The sequence below is a fragment of the Camelus dromedarius genome, chromosome 5, assembly GCF_036321535.1.
Source record: "Camelus dromedarius isolate mCamDro1 chromosome 5, mCamDro1.pat, whole genome shotgun sequence".
In the NCBI taxonomy this organism is placed as follows: domain Eukaryota; kingdom Metazoa; phylum Chordata; class Mammalia; order Artiodactyla; family Camelidae; genus Camelus; species Camelus dromedarius.
The window spans coordinates 80,739,945-80,756,214 of record NC_087440.1 but is presented as its reverse complement, the minus strand read 5'-3'; the positions used below and the strand labels follow the sequence as shown (position 1 = coordinate 80,756,214).

The following is a 16,270-nucleotide window of genomic DNA, read 5'->3' as shown; positions in this document are numbered from 1 at the left end:
GAAAGCTTGCTTTTAAGCTTTTTTGGGGTGGAGCTAGGGTAGCTTTTCCTCTAGGACTTCTGGTTTAACTTCACTAAGGTGTGACCCTCCTAGAATCTCTACTGATTACCCAGTGTGTTCAAAGATATGTCTTCATTCTTGCTTTTGGGAATTTGAGTGATCCTGACCCTTTGTGAGCTCTGGAAATTATTTGGCTTTAGTTTCCCAGTAATTGTTCTTTTTTCAGTTTGTTCTTTTTTTAATAGCCTCATGTATTTCACCCTACAGAGATTGGTGTTCTTAAGGGGAACTGTAAACAGGTTTTCTAGAGTTCTTTCTCTGCTCTGCAAATTCTAGCCGTGTTGGCCTCTCTGAACTCCAGGCTCTGTCTTCTCAAATTAGCAAGCCTTCTGGGCTCTATTTGAATTCCACCTTTCTATGCTGTAGTCTGGAAATTGCCTTCTAGATGAAGGCTGGGGCAGCTGCAGGACTTAACATGTTTGCTTCCCCCTCATTTAAGGTTTAGAGTGCTTCACTTTCTGGAAACATTTGTTTTACATATTTTGTTCAGTTCTAGTTATTTATGGCCGGGGGACAAGTTCAGACCCTGATACTCCTTCATGGCCAGTAGGCCATCTTTCATGATTTTTAACCTCTCTCATACTTCCCATTTCACTGTCTTCTCTTTTCAACTGTCTCTTCATTTCCCTCTGATCTCCTATTAACTCTTCCACTGAGTTTTAAATTTCATTTATTTTATTTTTTCATTTCTAGAAATTCAGTTTGCGTCCTTAAATTTGCTTGGGATACTTTTTTTAGTCTCCTGTTCTTTTCTCATATGAAGATATTTTGAAGCCTTGACAATTTCTCTACTGACATAAAGCTTATTTTATATTATCTGATAATTCCAATGTCTGATGCTTTATAAGATGGGTTTTGCTGTTTGTGGTAACTTGCTGATTCTCACTCATGGTCCCTTATTTCTTATAGTTATTGGATGTGGGGGTTTGTTTATTTTTAAGTTTATGTTTATTGAATTGCTGTCTATAGGAATTCTTTCAGGGATAGACTGAAGTATCTTTCCCACACAGGGTTTATATTTTCCTGTGCCGCATTGTTGATGCTTGAAAACTCTGCAACCCTTAGGACCATTCTGAATGAAATTTTTCAGTTGAAGGATTCATGATTAATGTGGATTTAGGCCCTGCAATCATGTGAAGGTTGCTTGTGGCTACAAATTTTCAGGGACTTTTTCTCCCCCTTCATGCATTGCTGCCCCTTCTTTAAAAAGGGATGGTTTCTTGGTCTCTCTTTTTCTAAGGAGTTCACTGCTTTAGTCAGAGGTCTTCAATTCAAATTCCTACCTTGGGCAGAACCTAAACTCTACCTCCTATTTCTGTTCAGCCTGCAGAACAAAAATCAGGCTTACCAGAAGCTGGCTGATACTTTTAGAATAAAGTGGGTGTAGGAGCTCTCTTACCCCAGGATTCCCATAGGAAATCACTTTGTTTTTGTTCTCAGATTCCTTAATTCCTTGACAGCTCAACAGTGCATTTAAAAAGATATTTTTACATTTTATCTAGCATTTTTAGTTTCTGGCAGGAGAGATGTTTAGGGTATTTTGTCACTCCTACTGTTAGAAATGGACATATTTCTTTTGTTTCTTCATATGAAGAACTACACATATGTATAAATATTAGCATAATATTAAGATGAAATACATCCAGCCTTTCTCTATGATGTCTATAGAATATAAATGTGTAAGTTTTGATGTTTATGTTATGCATGATTAGAGTTTGCCATTTATAATTTGGTTCCTTTTTTGTTTGCCTTTTTTATTCCCCCCTGGACTTCTTGGACATAATTCAGCGCTTGGTTTCAGTTGGACTTGATTCAAAGAATGCAGTTTGTGTTTGGGATTGGAAAAGGGGGAAAATGTTATCTATGGCTCCTGGTCACACTGACAGAGTAAGTATTCTCCTTTGGAGTTTCTAGTGGGTACCAGGTGAGGAAAGGCCAGAGAAGAGTTGGGGGAATTTTATGTTTCTATGTTTTCTTATTGACAGATAGTTCATGTGTAATTAAAAATTTTAAGTGCAATTATAAATACTCATAAAGTCTTAGAATGCATATTTGTATTATAGTACTGAAAAACATGACTTGATATGTAGAGTGTTAGCATAAAACCTTTAACCCAGTGTTTGTTTCAGTAAAAATGATGAATTTTAAGGTAGTCAAACCTAAATTTAAAAATTGAATGGTTCATACTTAAGCTCTATTTATTATTTAGTTTGGTTTATCACTAATTTATTACATATATATCATAGTTAAGGTAAATAACTACATGTGTGAATATAAAATTATTTACTAGTATTAAAATTTTTAGAGACCTAACATTTTGTACTTTGGAAACTTGTTAAAAATATATTCCTATTCCAAGTTGTATAAAATTAATATAACAAATACTTTGTAGTCACCTTTTTAATTAAATATTATGCTACTTTTATAAAAATATATCGAAAATTTTATCATAAACTCTTAAAATGCCTGATTTTTTTGTGTGGAGTAAAATCCTAACCTGAACCAGCACAGGAGGTATAATCATTGATTCTATTTTGGGGGAATCTATAAATCTATAAAAATTATATAAAAAATTTTGTATGTATTTGCATTTTGGAAAATAATCGGTTTTTAGCAGATTCTCAGAGGAGCCTGTTATACACAAACACAGTTGAGATAATTATTAAAATGTTAGGTACATTTTATTATTATGCTCTGACTTACTTAGATAAAAGCATTTCACATATTTGGATTTAGTACATAGACTGATTATCATGAAAAATGATACTGTCATTGGAATTTTTAAAGTGTTTTTGTGCTTAGTATTTTAAAGGTGTATCAATATGTTTTACATTAATTTATAAGATGTATTCTTTCTGCATTATCACTAAAGAGTATTATTTTGTAAATTTTTAGAGGTAGTACACATCCTTGGTGATTATAAAGCAATTGTCAAAGAAAATGGTGAAGACTCCCAGATAGCAGATTTTTTTTTTTTTGTTACCAAATTATTTTTCAAATATTAATTTTCTTTCAGTTATTATTAAAGTATGTGTTTCTAATGCATATTTTATTTCACGTGTTTTTCTTGTTTGATTCTGAAACAAAAATTATTAATGGAATCTTGGGAGAAAATGAAGCCCAGGGAATCGCTAAAATTTAAGTTTATTTTGTTTGACTCATAAACAATAAAGAAAACTGAAAACTAGAAGCAGAATTTTTACTGTGAAATAAATTTTTGGATCCTTTATGTAAATAGTTCTGTATGATAGAAAGCTATAAAAATATTGTCAGTTTCTAGCTATATAAGTGTTAAGTGTATGTTGTATTCAGTATCTTTCCTCTGTAGAAATTATGCAGGTACCTGCCTCATGCCCTAGTTCTGTTGAATCATTCTTGTTATTTATAGACCAATTTTTTAAAAAAGTTAAGAATAGAAGTGTTAATTTTCACTCCACTAGTCACCTCATGTGATTCATAGAAACTAACAAATAGTTTTTGTTCCTTATCATTTACATATTTATTTCTCATAAGATTTTGCAGTATAGGATTCTGATTATTATTTATTGAGGAATATTGTTTAATGATAGGTAGGATTTGGGGCTGTTTGGTCTTTTTTGGACAGAGTTCTTAAATGATTCTGAAAATAAGTATTTTAACCATGAATCTGATTTGTTTACAGATATTTGATATTTCTTGGGATTTGTACCAGCCAAATAAACTTGTCAGCTGTGGCGTTAAACATATCAAGGTACTAGAAGGGTCTTGTTTTGTAATAGTCATGTTTGCTTCTCTGCCACTAAGCCCTTATCATACTACAATATCAGATATATATGGAAAGAGAGAGAGAGGAGAGAAAGGGAGAGAAAGAGGGAGAGGGAAAGGGGGTGGATAAAAAAAAGATTACTGTGTTGCTCTCTGATGTTTTCAAAGCTGAGTAGTTCCTTTACTTTGTAAAGCTTAAAAATACGAGAGATACACATTTAGAATGATTTGTCCATTTTTGGAAGAAAATAGGGAAGTCAAACATAAGCCTTCATGACCAGGGTCAGGGTTTTTATTCTTTTATGTGGACTCAGGTAAATTTTAATGTTTGCAGATAGAATTAAAGAAGAAAATATGGAACAGGGCAGGGATGTACACATTAAATAGTTCTGCGTAAAGAAATTAGGCCCAGAGAATAAGTTCTACTTTATAAAAAGTAAATTACCACTTAAGATAATTCATTAATATTATATACTTAACGATGTTCCATGATCCTCAGGATCTTATTTTAAGACCTAAAGATCTAGGTTTAAAGTCTGAAGCCTCAAAGAATGAAAAATTATGACTTATCCATTCAAATAGCTAATGAATACTTTAATCAATGAAACTTTATAATTTTTAAATGTAAAAGCTCCGTGATTTCTGTGTGTAAGTATAGCTGGTTCTCTTCCTTTCAGTAAGTCCCAATTTCAATCTATTACTTTCTTCCAAATCAGTGATTCTCAGCTTTGTCTGCATATTAAATCACCTGGGGGAAATTAAAAACAGTATAACCTGAGCTCCCACTGAGAAAAATTGAGCCAGAATCTCTGGAGAGTGAAGCTCTGGTATCCCAATGATTTTGATGCTTAGCAGGAGTTACGAACCATTATTTGAGAATCCAGATCAGCGCTGTCCCACGGAGTAACCACTAGATACTTGTGGCTCTTGAGCATTTGAAATGTGACTGCCAGTGTGATTGAAGAAATGAATATTAGCTTCATTTTCATTGCTAATCCATTCGCAACTTTTTACCTGTCTTTTTTTCCAGAAACCTAAGGGAAACATAGCATATTTTAAAAGTAATCTAGTTCAACCCCCCCTTATTCTTACAGTAAGGATTGAAAACAGTGATTTATCTGCTATAATATAGCTAATGGCAACACTCAGATGAGGATGTGAACACTGAATGCTATTGTATAATAAGGGAATTTCGTAGGTAATTTCTAGTCTGCTGCTCTAATACAGCATCAAAGTATTGGAAATATTTTATATTATATTATAAGCATTCTTTGGTAATTTGATTATACTACATATCTTTTAGTTCTGGAGTTTATGTGGAAATGCTCTGACTCCAAAACGAGGGGTCTTTGGTAAGACTGGTGACCTTCAGACAATATTGTGCCTGGCCTGTGCAAGGGATGAATTAACATATTCTGGTGCACTCAATGGGGATATATATGTTTGGAAAGGAATCAATCTTATACGAACAATACAAGGCGCTCATACGGTAAGTATGTTTAAATATCTTAAACACTTTTAGATATTAACTACTTACCTAACTACTTACCTTCTTGTCTGGGAACAAAAGGTTCTATAATATAGCAGAATTTCTAATCAGTTCAGTTACTTGCAAAGTACTATTACAATTGAATTAATTTGTCTATTTGTTTTCAAGATTTCAGTGAAGAAACATTATGCAATTAAATTAGCATAACTAGTATTTTGTTCAAACCATTGCTTAGTATGGTGTCTTTCAGTGTTGAAAAAAATTTATAAAATGTAACCTAAAGTTATTCTATATTAACCACATTAGAATACAAGTAGTATTCTTGTAGCTAATTTACCAGTGGGAAAATTGGGGATAGTTCTGGAATAAAATTAACTTCTTTATTTTTATATCATTAACTCATTAAGTGAGTGGCAAAGGAATTTAATTTTTGTACTTCATGAGATTTTCATATAAATAACTTATCAAATCAGGTGAAACCATCTGTTGTTAAAACCTTTGTGATCTTTGATTTGGGCTTTTTAGCAGTTGGGTCCCTCACACAGTAAAGAGAGCTAGAGCATAGAGCAACCATTTTGCTAGCAGTAAGATCTACAGTAGAAAAGCTATTAAATTTATTAATATGAATCACTATTAAATATATATTACATATTAAGTATATTAAAGAACTACTTAGAGCAGGCCTTGCTTTAAGCAAAAATACCTGAAGACCAGAAACAGCAGATTCCAGCAAAGGTTGTGGCAATTCACATTTTTACCATCAGTATATAAAAATACCAATTTCTTTCTCATAACCATCAGCACAGGATATGACCACTATTGTAAATTTTTGCTTGTACTCTGGTTAAAAATAGTAACTTCTTATTTTCTTTCCTATCTACTTATGAAATTTCATATATTTGACTACGGTTAACCCTTGAACAACATGGGTTTGAACTGCAAGGGTCCATTGTGTATGGATTGTTTTTAGTAGTAAATACTTCAGTACTACACAGTTCGTGGTTGGCTGAATCCATGAATACCGTGGAACTGCAGATTTGGAGGTACCTTGGATGTGGAGAGCCAACTCTTAAGTTATGCCAGAATTTTCAGCTGCACAGAGGGTCAGCACCCCCAACCCCTGCATTGTTTAAGGGTCATCTGTACTTGAATTTCGTGTTCTAGTCATTGGCTTTTCTTATCCTTTGCCCTTTTTTTGTTATTGTTGTTGTTGTATTTTCTTTCCTTTATTCATTTGTATGTTAGGGATATTAACCTTTTGACAGTCATACATATTGCAGATATTTCCCCCAGTCTGTTTTTACTTATATCTTTTCTCATATGAAAAGTTGAAAATTTTTCCTTTATGGGTGGGTATTACCTTGTGGGTAATCTGCCAAGCATAAAAAATGCTCTCACAGCCCAAAGTTACAGGAGTGTTCATCTGACTCTTTTCTAACATATTTGTTTTATTTTTTAAATTTAGAATTTTGTCCATCTAGAATTCATTTTTATATATGGCGTAAGGTTTAACTTTCTCTTATGTTATGCTCATATCATTAAATACCACCTTGGTCATATATTGAGTTTCTATATATACATAGATTTATTTCTAGATTTTCATTTGTGTTTTCTGATGCATTTATTTATTCCTGTGTCATATAAAAATTTTTAAAAGTAGATTTCTACCTTCATATATAATAGATTTTCTTAAGAAGTAAGTATTGTTAACAATTACAAGAGTTTGATTTATGGTAAATTTGATTACAGTTCCTTTCTGAAATGCACGATAACTGAGTCATGAAATATTTTCCATGAATAAGTTGAAGCAGAACTTACGAGTGTATTTCCTCTGCGGTATGTGTTCACTGTAAATCTTAATTCAACCTGTAGAGTCACATTCTATAATTTTACACTTCCATGGTGAACAACAACTGAAATGGAAAAACAGTCCTATTTTTGTTTTGAACACATTCTACTTTATATTAAAAAAGAAGTATGTATTGTTAAATTATTTTATTCCCTCTTCTAGGCAGGAATTTTTAGCATGAATGCTTGTGAAGAAGGCTTTGCTACTGGTGGCAGAGATGGCTGTATTCGTCTTTGGGATTTAACTTTTAAACCAATTACTGTGATTGATCTCAGGGAAACAGACCAGGGATACAAAGGTAACAACAAAATAAATATTTAATTACTAGGCAAATTTTAAATGTACCAAGGATTGTCTCTTTCTTTCAGCAAGCTTTAAAGTATGTTTTATAAATATAAATGAGACTTATATTTGTACCTTCATACTGTATACAGTTAATTAAAATCCTTCTGCTGAAGAGAAATTTTGCCTAAAGACTGAGTTTACTGAAAGATTTATGTCTAATGCCTATTATAATGGGACCTACAGAGAAATGTGATAGGTACTTACTTTGGCAACCTTAAATTTTGAAAATATTTTACCATTAGAATGCAAAATGTAACTGTTTAGCAAATAAACTGTTGAAAATAAAGTGTGTTAAGGGTTAGGGGAACTTTTGTTCAGTATGACTTAAATGCATGTAGATGTGTTTTTCTTTCATCTAAATTTATCAGCAATCAAGAGACATTTTTTTCTTTGGGGAATTTTTAAAAATTAATGTAATAAAACAGAATTTTTCACTATCAAAGTAAACATATTATCCCCTTGTGTGGTATTGTAAGAGTAGGATTAGAAATTACACAAGTCTATGTTTAAGCCATGTTTCAGTCACTTATTAGATGTGTGACCTTGGGCTGCATACGTCATCTGTAAAATGAGAACAAGAATAACTGTGAAATAATAGTAAGAGGATTAAATTAGCTAATATATGTAAAATACTTAGAAGAGTATCTGGCACGTAATAATCATCCAGTAAATGTTAACTGTTATACTGTTTTCATTAGTTTTGTTTAGTGTTACTGTCCTTTACAGTTTAAAGAATAATTTGATACTTTTTCTTATTTGATCCTCACAACAACATTGTAAGTTACACAGCAACTTTTTGTTGGCCATACTATATAGATAAGAAAACTAGGGGAAACACTAGCTTTTCTGAGATTACAGAGGGATTGTATGCAGAAAAAGTAGAAGTTTCTCTTCTCAGTGATTTTATGAGCACAATGAAGAAATGAAATACAATGTAAAAAGTCAGATTATTATAAGAGAAAAATAACACAATTCTATGAAGGTAGTTACTGAATAATTACTTTTTGGATGATGCAAACTGTGTTATAAGGCTTTGGCTGAGGAAGTGGTCAGACTGTGACTGATGTTGTCTAATAAGGAAGAGAAGTGTCTGTCCTGAAGGATTGGCAGAAATTGGGGTATATAAAAACAGAAATATTCCATGTAGAAAACAGTATGGATAAGTAAAGAAAACGTGTTGATCCAAGACTTGCAGATTCCTTTTATTTTACATCTAAGGTATAAAAGGTAGAAAAATTAGTAGCGGTTTAGGAAGATTGGCATTCTGTTATTATAGCCTTGATCTTAAATACAATTCAATTTTGACTAGGTTTATCTGTAAGGAGTGTTTGTTGGCGAGGTGACCACATTCTGGTTGGAACCCAGGACAGTGAAATTTTTGAAATTGTGGTGCATGAAAGAAACAAACCTTTCCTAATTATGCAAGGGCATTGTGAAGGTGAACTTTGGGCACTTGCCATCCATCCTACTAAACCTTTGGCTGTGACTGGAAGTGATGATCGTTCAGTCAGGTAAGCAGATCATAAAGTAATTGCATAAGCTGGAATTTGTCCTTAGGTAAACATAAGAAAAACTTTTTAAAAAATACTTAGACTTAAACTTCAGCTTATGGTATAACAAATGAACATAATTAATAGGTGCTTAAAATTCATAGAGATAATAACTATTTATAAGATTTGGGCTTTTCTCTTATAAAACCTATGTGGAGTCTGTTCCATATCAGAATGTACAGAACTATCTCTGCTTTTTAACAGCCATGCAATATTCCACTGTGTAGGTATACTGTAATTTATTCAATTAATCCATCATTGATGGAAGTTTAGGTTCTTCTAGTTCTGTGGTATTAAATACATTGTTTGTAGTGAATATCTTTATACCTATGTCACTTTGTACACATGTAAATATGAATATTTCTGTAGTAAATTCTTAGCAGTGTTCAAAAGATATATGCATTTTAAATTTTAATAGATAATACCTTACATAGAAGCAATAACAATTTACATACCTATCAGCAATGTGTAACAGTACCTCTCTTCCCACACCCTTGCCAGCACCAATTATTACCCCAAAAGGTGAAAAATAGTATTTTGTTATGTTTTGAAAATATGCTTTTCTCTCATATTGAGGGGTCTTGAGTATGTTTTTTTCCCATACATATTTTTACCCCAATGTAATTTCACTTTACGTTGTACTTGTTTACTGCTTTCTCAGTAACATGTTTGAAAATATTCTAGCCTGTAGCTGTTCCACAAAGATGCTAATTCTTTATCACTTCAAACTTGGCATTGACTCCTCAAATAACCAACTGAATAGTATTGGTAACATCTGTTGACTCACCAAGACTCAAGGAAAAACACTCACAATTATTTGCCTTGTTTTTAATTAACTGTTAGTGTTGTTCCCAACACCCTCAACTCTGTAAGCAACTGTTCTCGCCAAAAGGCTGATAGTCTTAAACAGGTTTATTTTCTTCTGGACACATTTCTTCAGCTGCTGCAATCTAAAGTAATTTAGATGATCCATTACCAATAAACAGCTTTCTTTGCTTATCTAACAAATGAGCCATTCAGAAAGTTGCTTTTGTAAGTAAAATGCATTTTAATTTTTAAATTTGTAAAGAAATTCTGCTGCAGTGAGTTTTTTTTTTTTAATTTTCTTGTTTTTCTGACCATTACTTTACTGGGAGTTGAAAATATTGTGATGAGTGCTTAGTCTGGTAATGTTGATGTACATTTGTATTCTTTTAGAACAACTATAGTGTCATTGCATCATAAACAACGCTTTACCATCTAATTCAATAACAGTGTAATCCATACTCCAGTGCCTTAAAAACATAACATTCAAAGTTCACTGTTCTTTTTTTTTTTTTTCTTGTTTTGACATATGGGTATGTACTGGAAATAAAAAAGAGTAAGATGTCATGATATAATAATAGACAATATACAAAGCAGAATTTCTCTCAGGCTGTATTTGTGTCACTGCGGTTTGTAGCGCTTAAAAGGAGCAGTGCAGAGTGATGTGTGTCACATACCATCTACTGTCTGTTTTACAAGGACTCATCGCTGCTTCTTTAGTGTGAAAGCAGCCATGACAATATGAAGACAAACCATTGTGGCTGTGTTCCCATAAAACTTGATTTGTGGACACTGAAATTTGAATTTCATATGATTTTCTCATGTCTCAAAATATTATTCTTTGAAAGTTTTTTTCAACCATCTAAAAATGTAAAAACAAGGAGGGGGATCAAGATGGCAGAGTAGGAAGACATGGAGCTCATCTCCCCCGACAAACACATCAAAAATGCATCTATATATGGAACAATTCTTATGGAAAACTAACTGGAAACTGGCGGAAGAACTCCTATACAACCAAAGCTGCAAGAAAGATCTTCATGTAACTGAGTAGGATGGGAAAAAAAGGCATTGGGTTGGGACCTGTGCCTCTGGGAGGGATCTGAAAGGAAGAGAAGGTCTGCATGGGAGGTCCCTTGCCCTGGAGAGCGAGCAGGTCGAGCCACAATCTGGGCATCCTAGTCCTGGGAGCCTACATAGTGGAGATAAGCCCCCTTGCCTGCTGGGATAACCACTGGGAAAGACATAAGGGCTGGAAAATCCTAGACTCTACTTGAGAGGAGTGCATGCATGCTGGCTTGCCACCTGGGCAGAAAGACCCTTGCACTGGTGGCTGCCACCTTGCTGCACTCCCCTATTCAAATGGGGCAAACACGGGGGCTCTGCTCACTCCACACCATAGTCTGGTGTGAGATCTGGGTCAACCAGGCCCTGGGAAGAGATGCAGAGACAGACTGTGGGGCCTAGGGTGTGGCCCAGCTGGGGCGTAGGTGACCATAGTCAGCACGCACAGAAGCATGCAGCAGTTCTTCTCTCAGCGACATTGCCCAAGCCCTGCCCACTCCACCCCACAGATTAGTACTAGATCTGGTGCAGACAAGTTGTGGGAGAAGACTGCTGCAGAGGTAGCCCAGATCTCTGGCAACAGTGCAGCTTCCTCAATTCCTGCAGCCACAATATTCTGACCCTCAGACCCAGCCCACTCCAAAACACAGCCTTGCACTAGATCTGCGACAAACATAACAGAGGAAAGGATGCAATCTTGGGCTGCTTCTGAGTGGAGCCACTGATGCCTACACAGGCAGCTCATAGGTCCTCTATGAGAGCAAATGCCTTACATGCTTCAGCAGTCACCTCCGGGGAGGGGGTATAGCTCATTGGTGGAGCACGTGCTTAGCATACACAAGGTCCTGGGTTCAATCCCCAGTACCTCCATTAAAAAGTAATAATAAATAAGTAAATAATTAATTACCTCCCCTCCTCCAAAAAATAAAAAAAATAAAAAAAACCCAAACCAAAAACCACATACAGTCACCTCCTTTAGGGCAGGGCACACACTCAAGGACAGTGAAGCCTGATTAGCCCTGGCCCTTAGGGTTTCTACTCCAACAACTGAGGAGCAGACCCCATCCCTGACAGTGTGAGGATAGCTAAGGAGCAAAGAGGAAGCCCTGCCTCACATCCTGCACAAGCTTTAGATCCTCCAACACCAACCACAGACCCTATCAAGGGGCTGACGACCAGAGTACCCTGAGGAAAGACATGGCTGATGTTCACACCAAAGATTTAGGACAAACACAGTCTACACAGGGATGCTCCCACATGAAAACATTCCTGTAAGACTACAGTAGATAACTTTCTCCTAAATTCATAGAGACAGAGAAAGTTAAGTAAAGGAAAAGTCAGAGGAAGTACTCCCAGTTAAAAGAATAAGAGAAATTCCCTGAAAGTAATAAAACAGAGCTCAGTCTACCATCAGTCAAGTTCAGACAGGTGGTAATAAAGATGCTAACTGAATTAAGAAAGATTACTGATAAAAATGCAAATCACTGTAACAAGGAACTATCAAAAATAGACAATTCAAAATAGACAACACAATTCCTGAGGTGAGAAGAAGTCTAAAAGCAATGAATAGCCGACTAAATGACACAGAGCAATGAATAAGTGATCGGGAAGATAGAATAATGGACATCACCTAATCAGAACAGCAGACTGAAAGACAAATAAAAAAAAAAAAAAGAAAGCAACATTGTAGATCTATGGGATGATATAAAATGTGCCAGCCTATGCATGATAAGGATTCCAGAAGGAGTAGAGAGAGAAGGGGATCTAAAATGTACTTGAAGAAATTGTAGCTGAAAACTTCCCAAACCTAAAGAAGGAGACAGATATCCTGGTCCAGGAAACACAGGTAGTCCCAAATAAGATGAGTCCAAACAGACCAAGACACATCATAATTAAAATGGTAAACATTAAAGATGAGGATTCTAAAGGCAGCAAGAGAAAAAGAGTCATTTACAAGGGAACTCCCATAAGACTAACAGCTGACTTCTCTGCAGAAACTTTGCATGCCAGAATGGAATGGCATGATACAACCTAGGGTACTCTACCCAGCGAGATTATCATTTAGAATAGAAGGAGACATAAAGAATTTCTCAGGGAAGCAAAAACTAAAATATTTCAGCAATACTAAACCTACCCTGTAAGAAATATTGAAGGATCTTTTCTAAATAGAAAAGCAGCATAAATCTGTAGGAAAGGGAAAATCATAATAGGAAAGGCAAATATATATAGTAAGGATTGAAGATCACTTAAATAAGCCACTATGTAAATTAAAATACAGTAAAAAAAATGTACAAGCAATCATGGCTACAATAAACAGTAAAAGGATAAGCATGAAGATGTAACATAGGACATCAAAATCACAAAATATGGGGGACGGGAGTATTAAAATGTAGATTTTTTTAGAATGTGTCTGAACTTGAATGACTATCAATTTAAAGCAAGTAGATACAGTTATGGGCCAACATACTTGAACTCCATGGTAACCACAAATCAAAAACATACAGTAGATTCACAGCAACCAAAAAGAAAGGAACTCAAGGATACTACAAAAGAAAATTATCAAACCACAAAAGGACAAACAACAATAAGAAATAAGGTCTTATAGGTCATTCTGAAATAAAGATAAAAATTTTAAATTAAAAAAAAAGGAAGAAAGAAAGAACAAAAACAACTGGGAAACAAGGGTTATAATGGCAGTAAGTACATACCTATTAATAATCACTTTAAATGTCAGTGGACTTAGTGCTCCAATCAAAAGACAGAGAGTGGCAGATTGGATTAAAAACAAAAACCTGCAATATGCTGCCTATAGGAGACTCATTCAGAGTGACACACACAAACTGAAAGTAAGAAGGTGGAAAAATATATTTCATGCAAATAGAAAAAATAAGAAAGTGGGGATGGCAATACTCATATCAGATGAAATAGACTTTAAAACCAAGGCTATAAAGAAAGATGAACCTCCTACACTGCTGGTGGGAATGTAGTTTGGTGCAGCCACTGTGGAAAACAGTATGGAGATTCCTCAAAAGAATAGGAATAGACTTACCGTATGACCCAAGAATCCCGCTCCTGGGCATATATCCAGAAGGAATCCTACTTCAGGATGACACCTGCACCCCAATGTTCATAGCAGCACTATTTACAATAGCCAAGACATGGAGACAGCCTAAATATCCATTAATGGATGACTGGATAAAGAAGATGTTGTATATTTATACAATGGAATACTACTCAGCCATAAAAAACCGACAACATAATGCCATTTGCAGCAACATGGATGCACCTGGAGAATGTCATTCTAAGTGAAGTAAGCCAGAAAGAGAAAGAAAGATACCATATGAGATCACTTATATGTGGAATCTAAAACAAAAACAAAAAAACAAAGCATAAATACAAAACAGAAATAGACTCATAGAATGCAAACTTGTGGTTGCCAAGGGGGCAGAGGGTGGGAAGGTATAGACGGGATTTCAAAATTGTAGAATAGATAAACAAGATTATACTGTATAAGCACAGGGAAATATACACAAGATCTTATGGTAGCTTACAGAGAAAAAAATGTGACAATGAATATATATATGTTCATTTATGACTGAAAAATTGTGCTCTACACTGGAATTTGACACAACATTGTAAAATGATTATAAATCAATAAAAAAATTTTAAAAAAGAAAGGTAAAGGAAAGAGTATTATATAATGATAAAGGGATCAATAGAAGAGGAGGATATTACACTGGTTAACATAAATGCACCCAATACAGGAGCACCTAAATATATAAAACAAATACTGACATAAAGAAATTGACAATAATACAATAATAGTAGGAGACTTTAACACCCTACTGACATCAATGAACGGATTATCCAGACAGAAAATGAATAAGGCAACAGAGGTCCTAAATGACACAGTAAATCAGTTGGACTTATCCAGTAAGTCCTGATACCTACAGGACACTACATCCCTCCAAAAAAGACACAATACACTTTCTTTTCAAGCACACATGAAATGTTCTCTAGGATATACCACTTACTAGCTCATAAAACAAGCCTCAGCAAATTTAAGAGGATCAAAATTATTACAAGCAAATTTTCTGACCACAAGAGTAGGAAACTAGCAATCAACCACAGAAAGAAAAAAGGGAAAAGAACAGCCAGGTGGAGACTAAAAAACGTGCTACTAAAAAACCAGTGGGTCAGTGGTGAAATCAAAGAAGAAATCATAAAATACCTAGCAACAAACAAAATGAAAGTGCAACTTTACAAAATCTTTGGTATACAGCAAAAGCAGTTCTGGGAGGGAAGTTCATAGTGATGCAGGCCTTCCTCAGAAAACAAGAAAAATCTCAAACAACCTAACCTACCACCTAAATGAATTAGGAAAAAACCAAACAAAACCCAAAGTCAGCAGAATGAAGGAAATATAGACCAGAGAGGAAATAAATAAAAGAGGTCAAAAAACAATAGAAAAGATCAATAAAACCAAGAGCTGGTTTTTGAAAAGATAAACAAAATCAGCAAACCTCTAGCCAGGCTCACCAAGAAGAAAAGAGAGAGGACCCAAATAAAATAAGAAATGAAAGAGGAGAAATAACAACTGGTATCACAGAAATACAAGAAAATCATAAGCATGTACTATGAACAGTTATATGCCAACAAATTAGACAACCTGGAAGAAATGGACATGTTTCTAGAAACATTCAGTCTGCCAAGATTGAGTCATGAAGAAACAGATAATTTGTCTTTGTTTTTTAAAAAAAATTTTATTTTTTATTGAAGTGTAGTTGATTTACAATGTTAATTTCAGGTGTACAGCAAAGCAATTCAGTTACATGTAACCATACATATATTTTTTTCTTCAGATTCTTTTCCATTATATGTTATTATAAGAAATTGAATACAGTTTCCTGTGCTATACAGTAGGTCCTTGTTGTTTATCTGTTTTATATATAATAATGTGTAGAAACAGATCATTTGAACAGAGTAATCACTAGAAGTGAAATAGAATCTGTCATTTTAAAAAATGCCTGCAAACAAAAGTCCAGGACCAGACAGCTTCATTGGAAATTCTACCAAACATACAAAGAACTTGCTGTCCTTCTCAAACTATTCCAAAAAATTGAAGATGAGGGAACACTCCCAGATTAATTCTATGAGGCAACCATCACCCTGATACCAAGACCAGACAAAGACATAAGAAAGAAAGAAAGAATAAAAGAAAGAGAGAAAAAGAGAGAGAAGGAGGAAAGAAAGAAGGAAAGAAGGAAAATTACAAGCCAATATCTTTGATGAATATAAATGCAAAAGTCCTCAACAAAATATTAGTAAACCAAATCCAATAATACATTAAAAGGATTAATTACCATG

At 34.4% G+C, this 16,270-nt stretch overlaps 1 protein-coding gene across 2 annotated transcripts in view; it reads left to right on the top strand.

Moving 5' to 3' along the window:
* EML5 (EMAP like 5) overlaps positions 1–16,270 on the top strand; it is a 130,034-nt gene that overhangs the window by 27,115 nt on the left and 86,649 nt on the right. For both annotated transcript variants that reach the window (XM_064486176.1, XM_064486175.1), the window contains exons 3-7: positions 1,849–1,947; positions 3,722–3,790; positions 5,108–5,293; positions 7,305–7,440; positions 8,797–8,998. In XM_064486176.1, the coding sequence (XP_064342246.1) occupies positions 1,849–1,947; positions 3,722–3,790; positions 5,108–5,293; positions 7,305–7,440; positions 8,797–8,998 (692 nt within the window). The remainder of the gene's footprint in view (positions 1–1,848; positions 1,948–3,721; positions 3,791–5,107; positions 5,294–7,304; positions 7,441–8,796; positions 8,999–16,270) is intronic.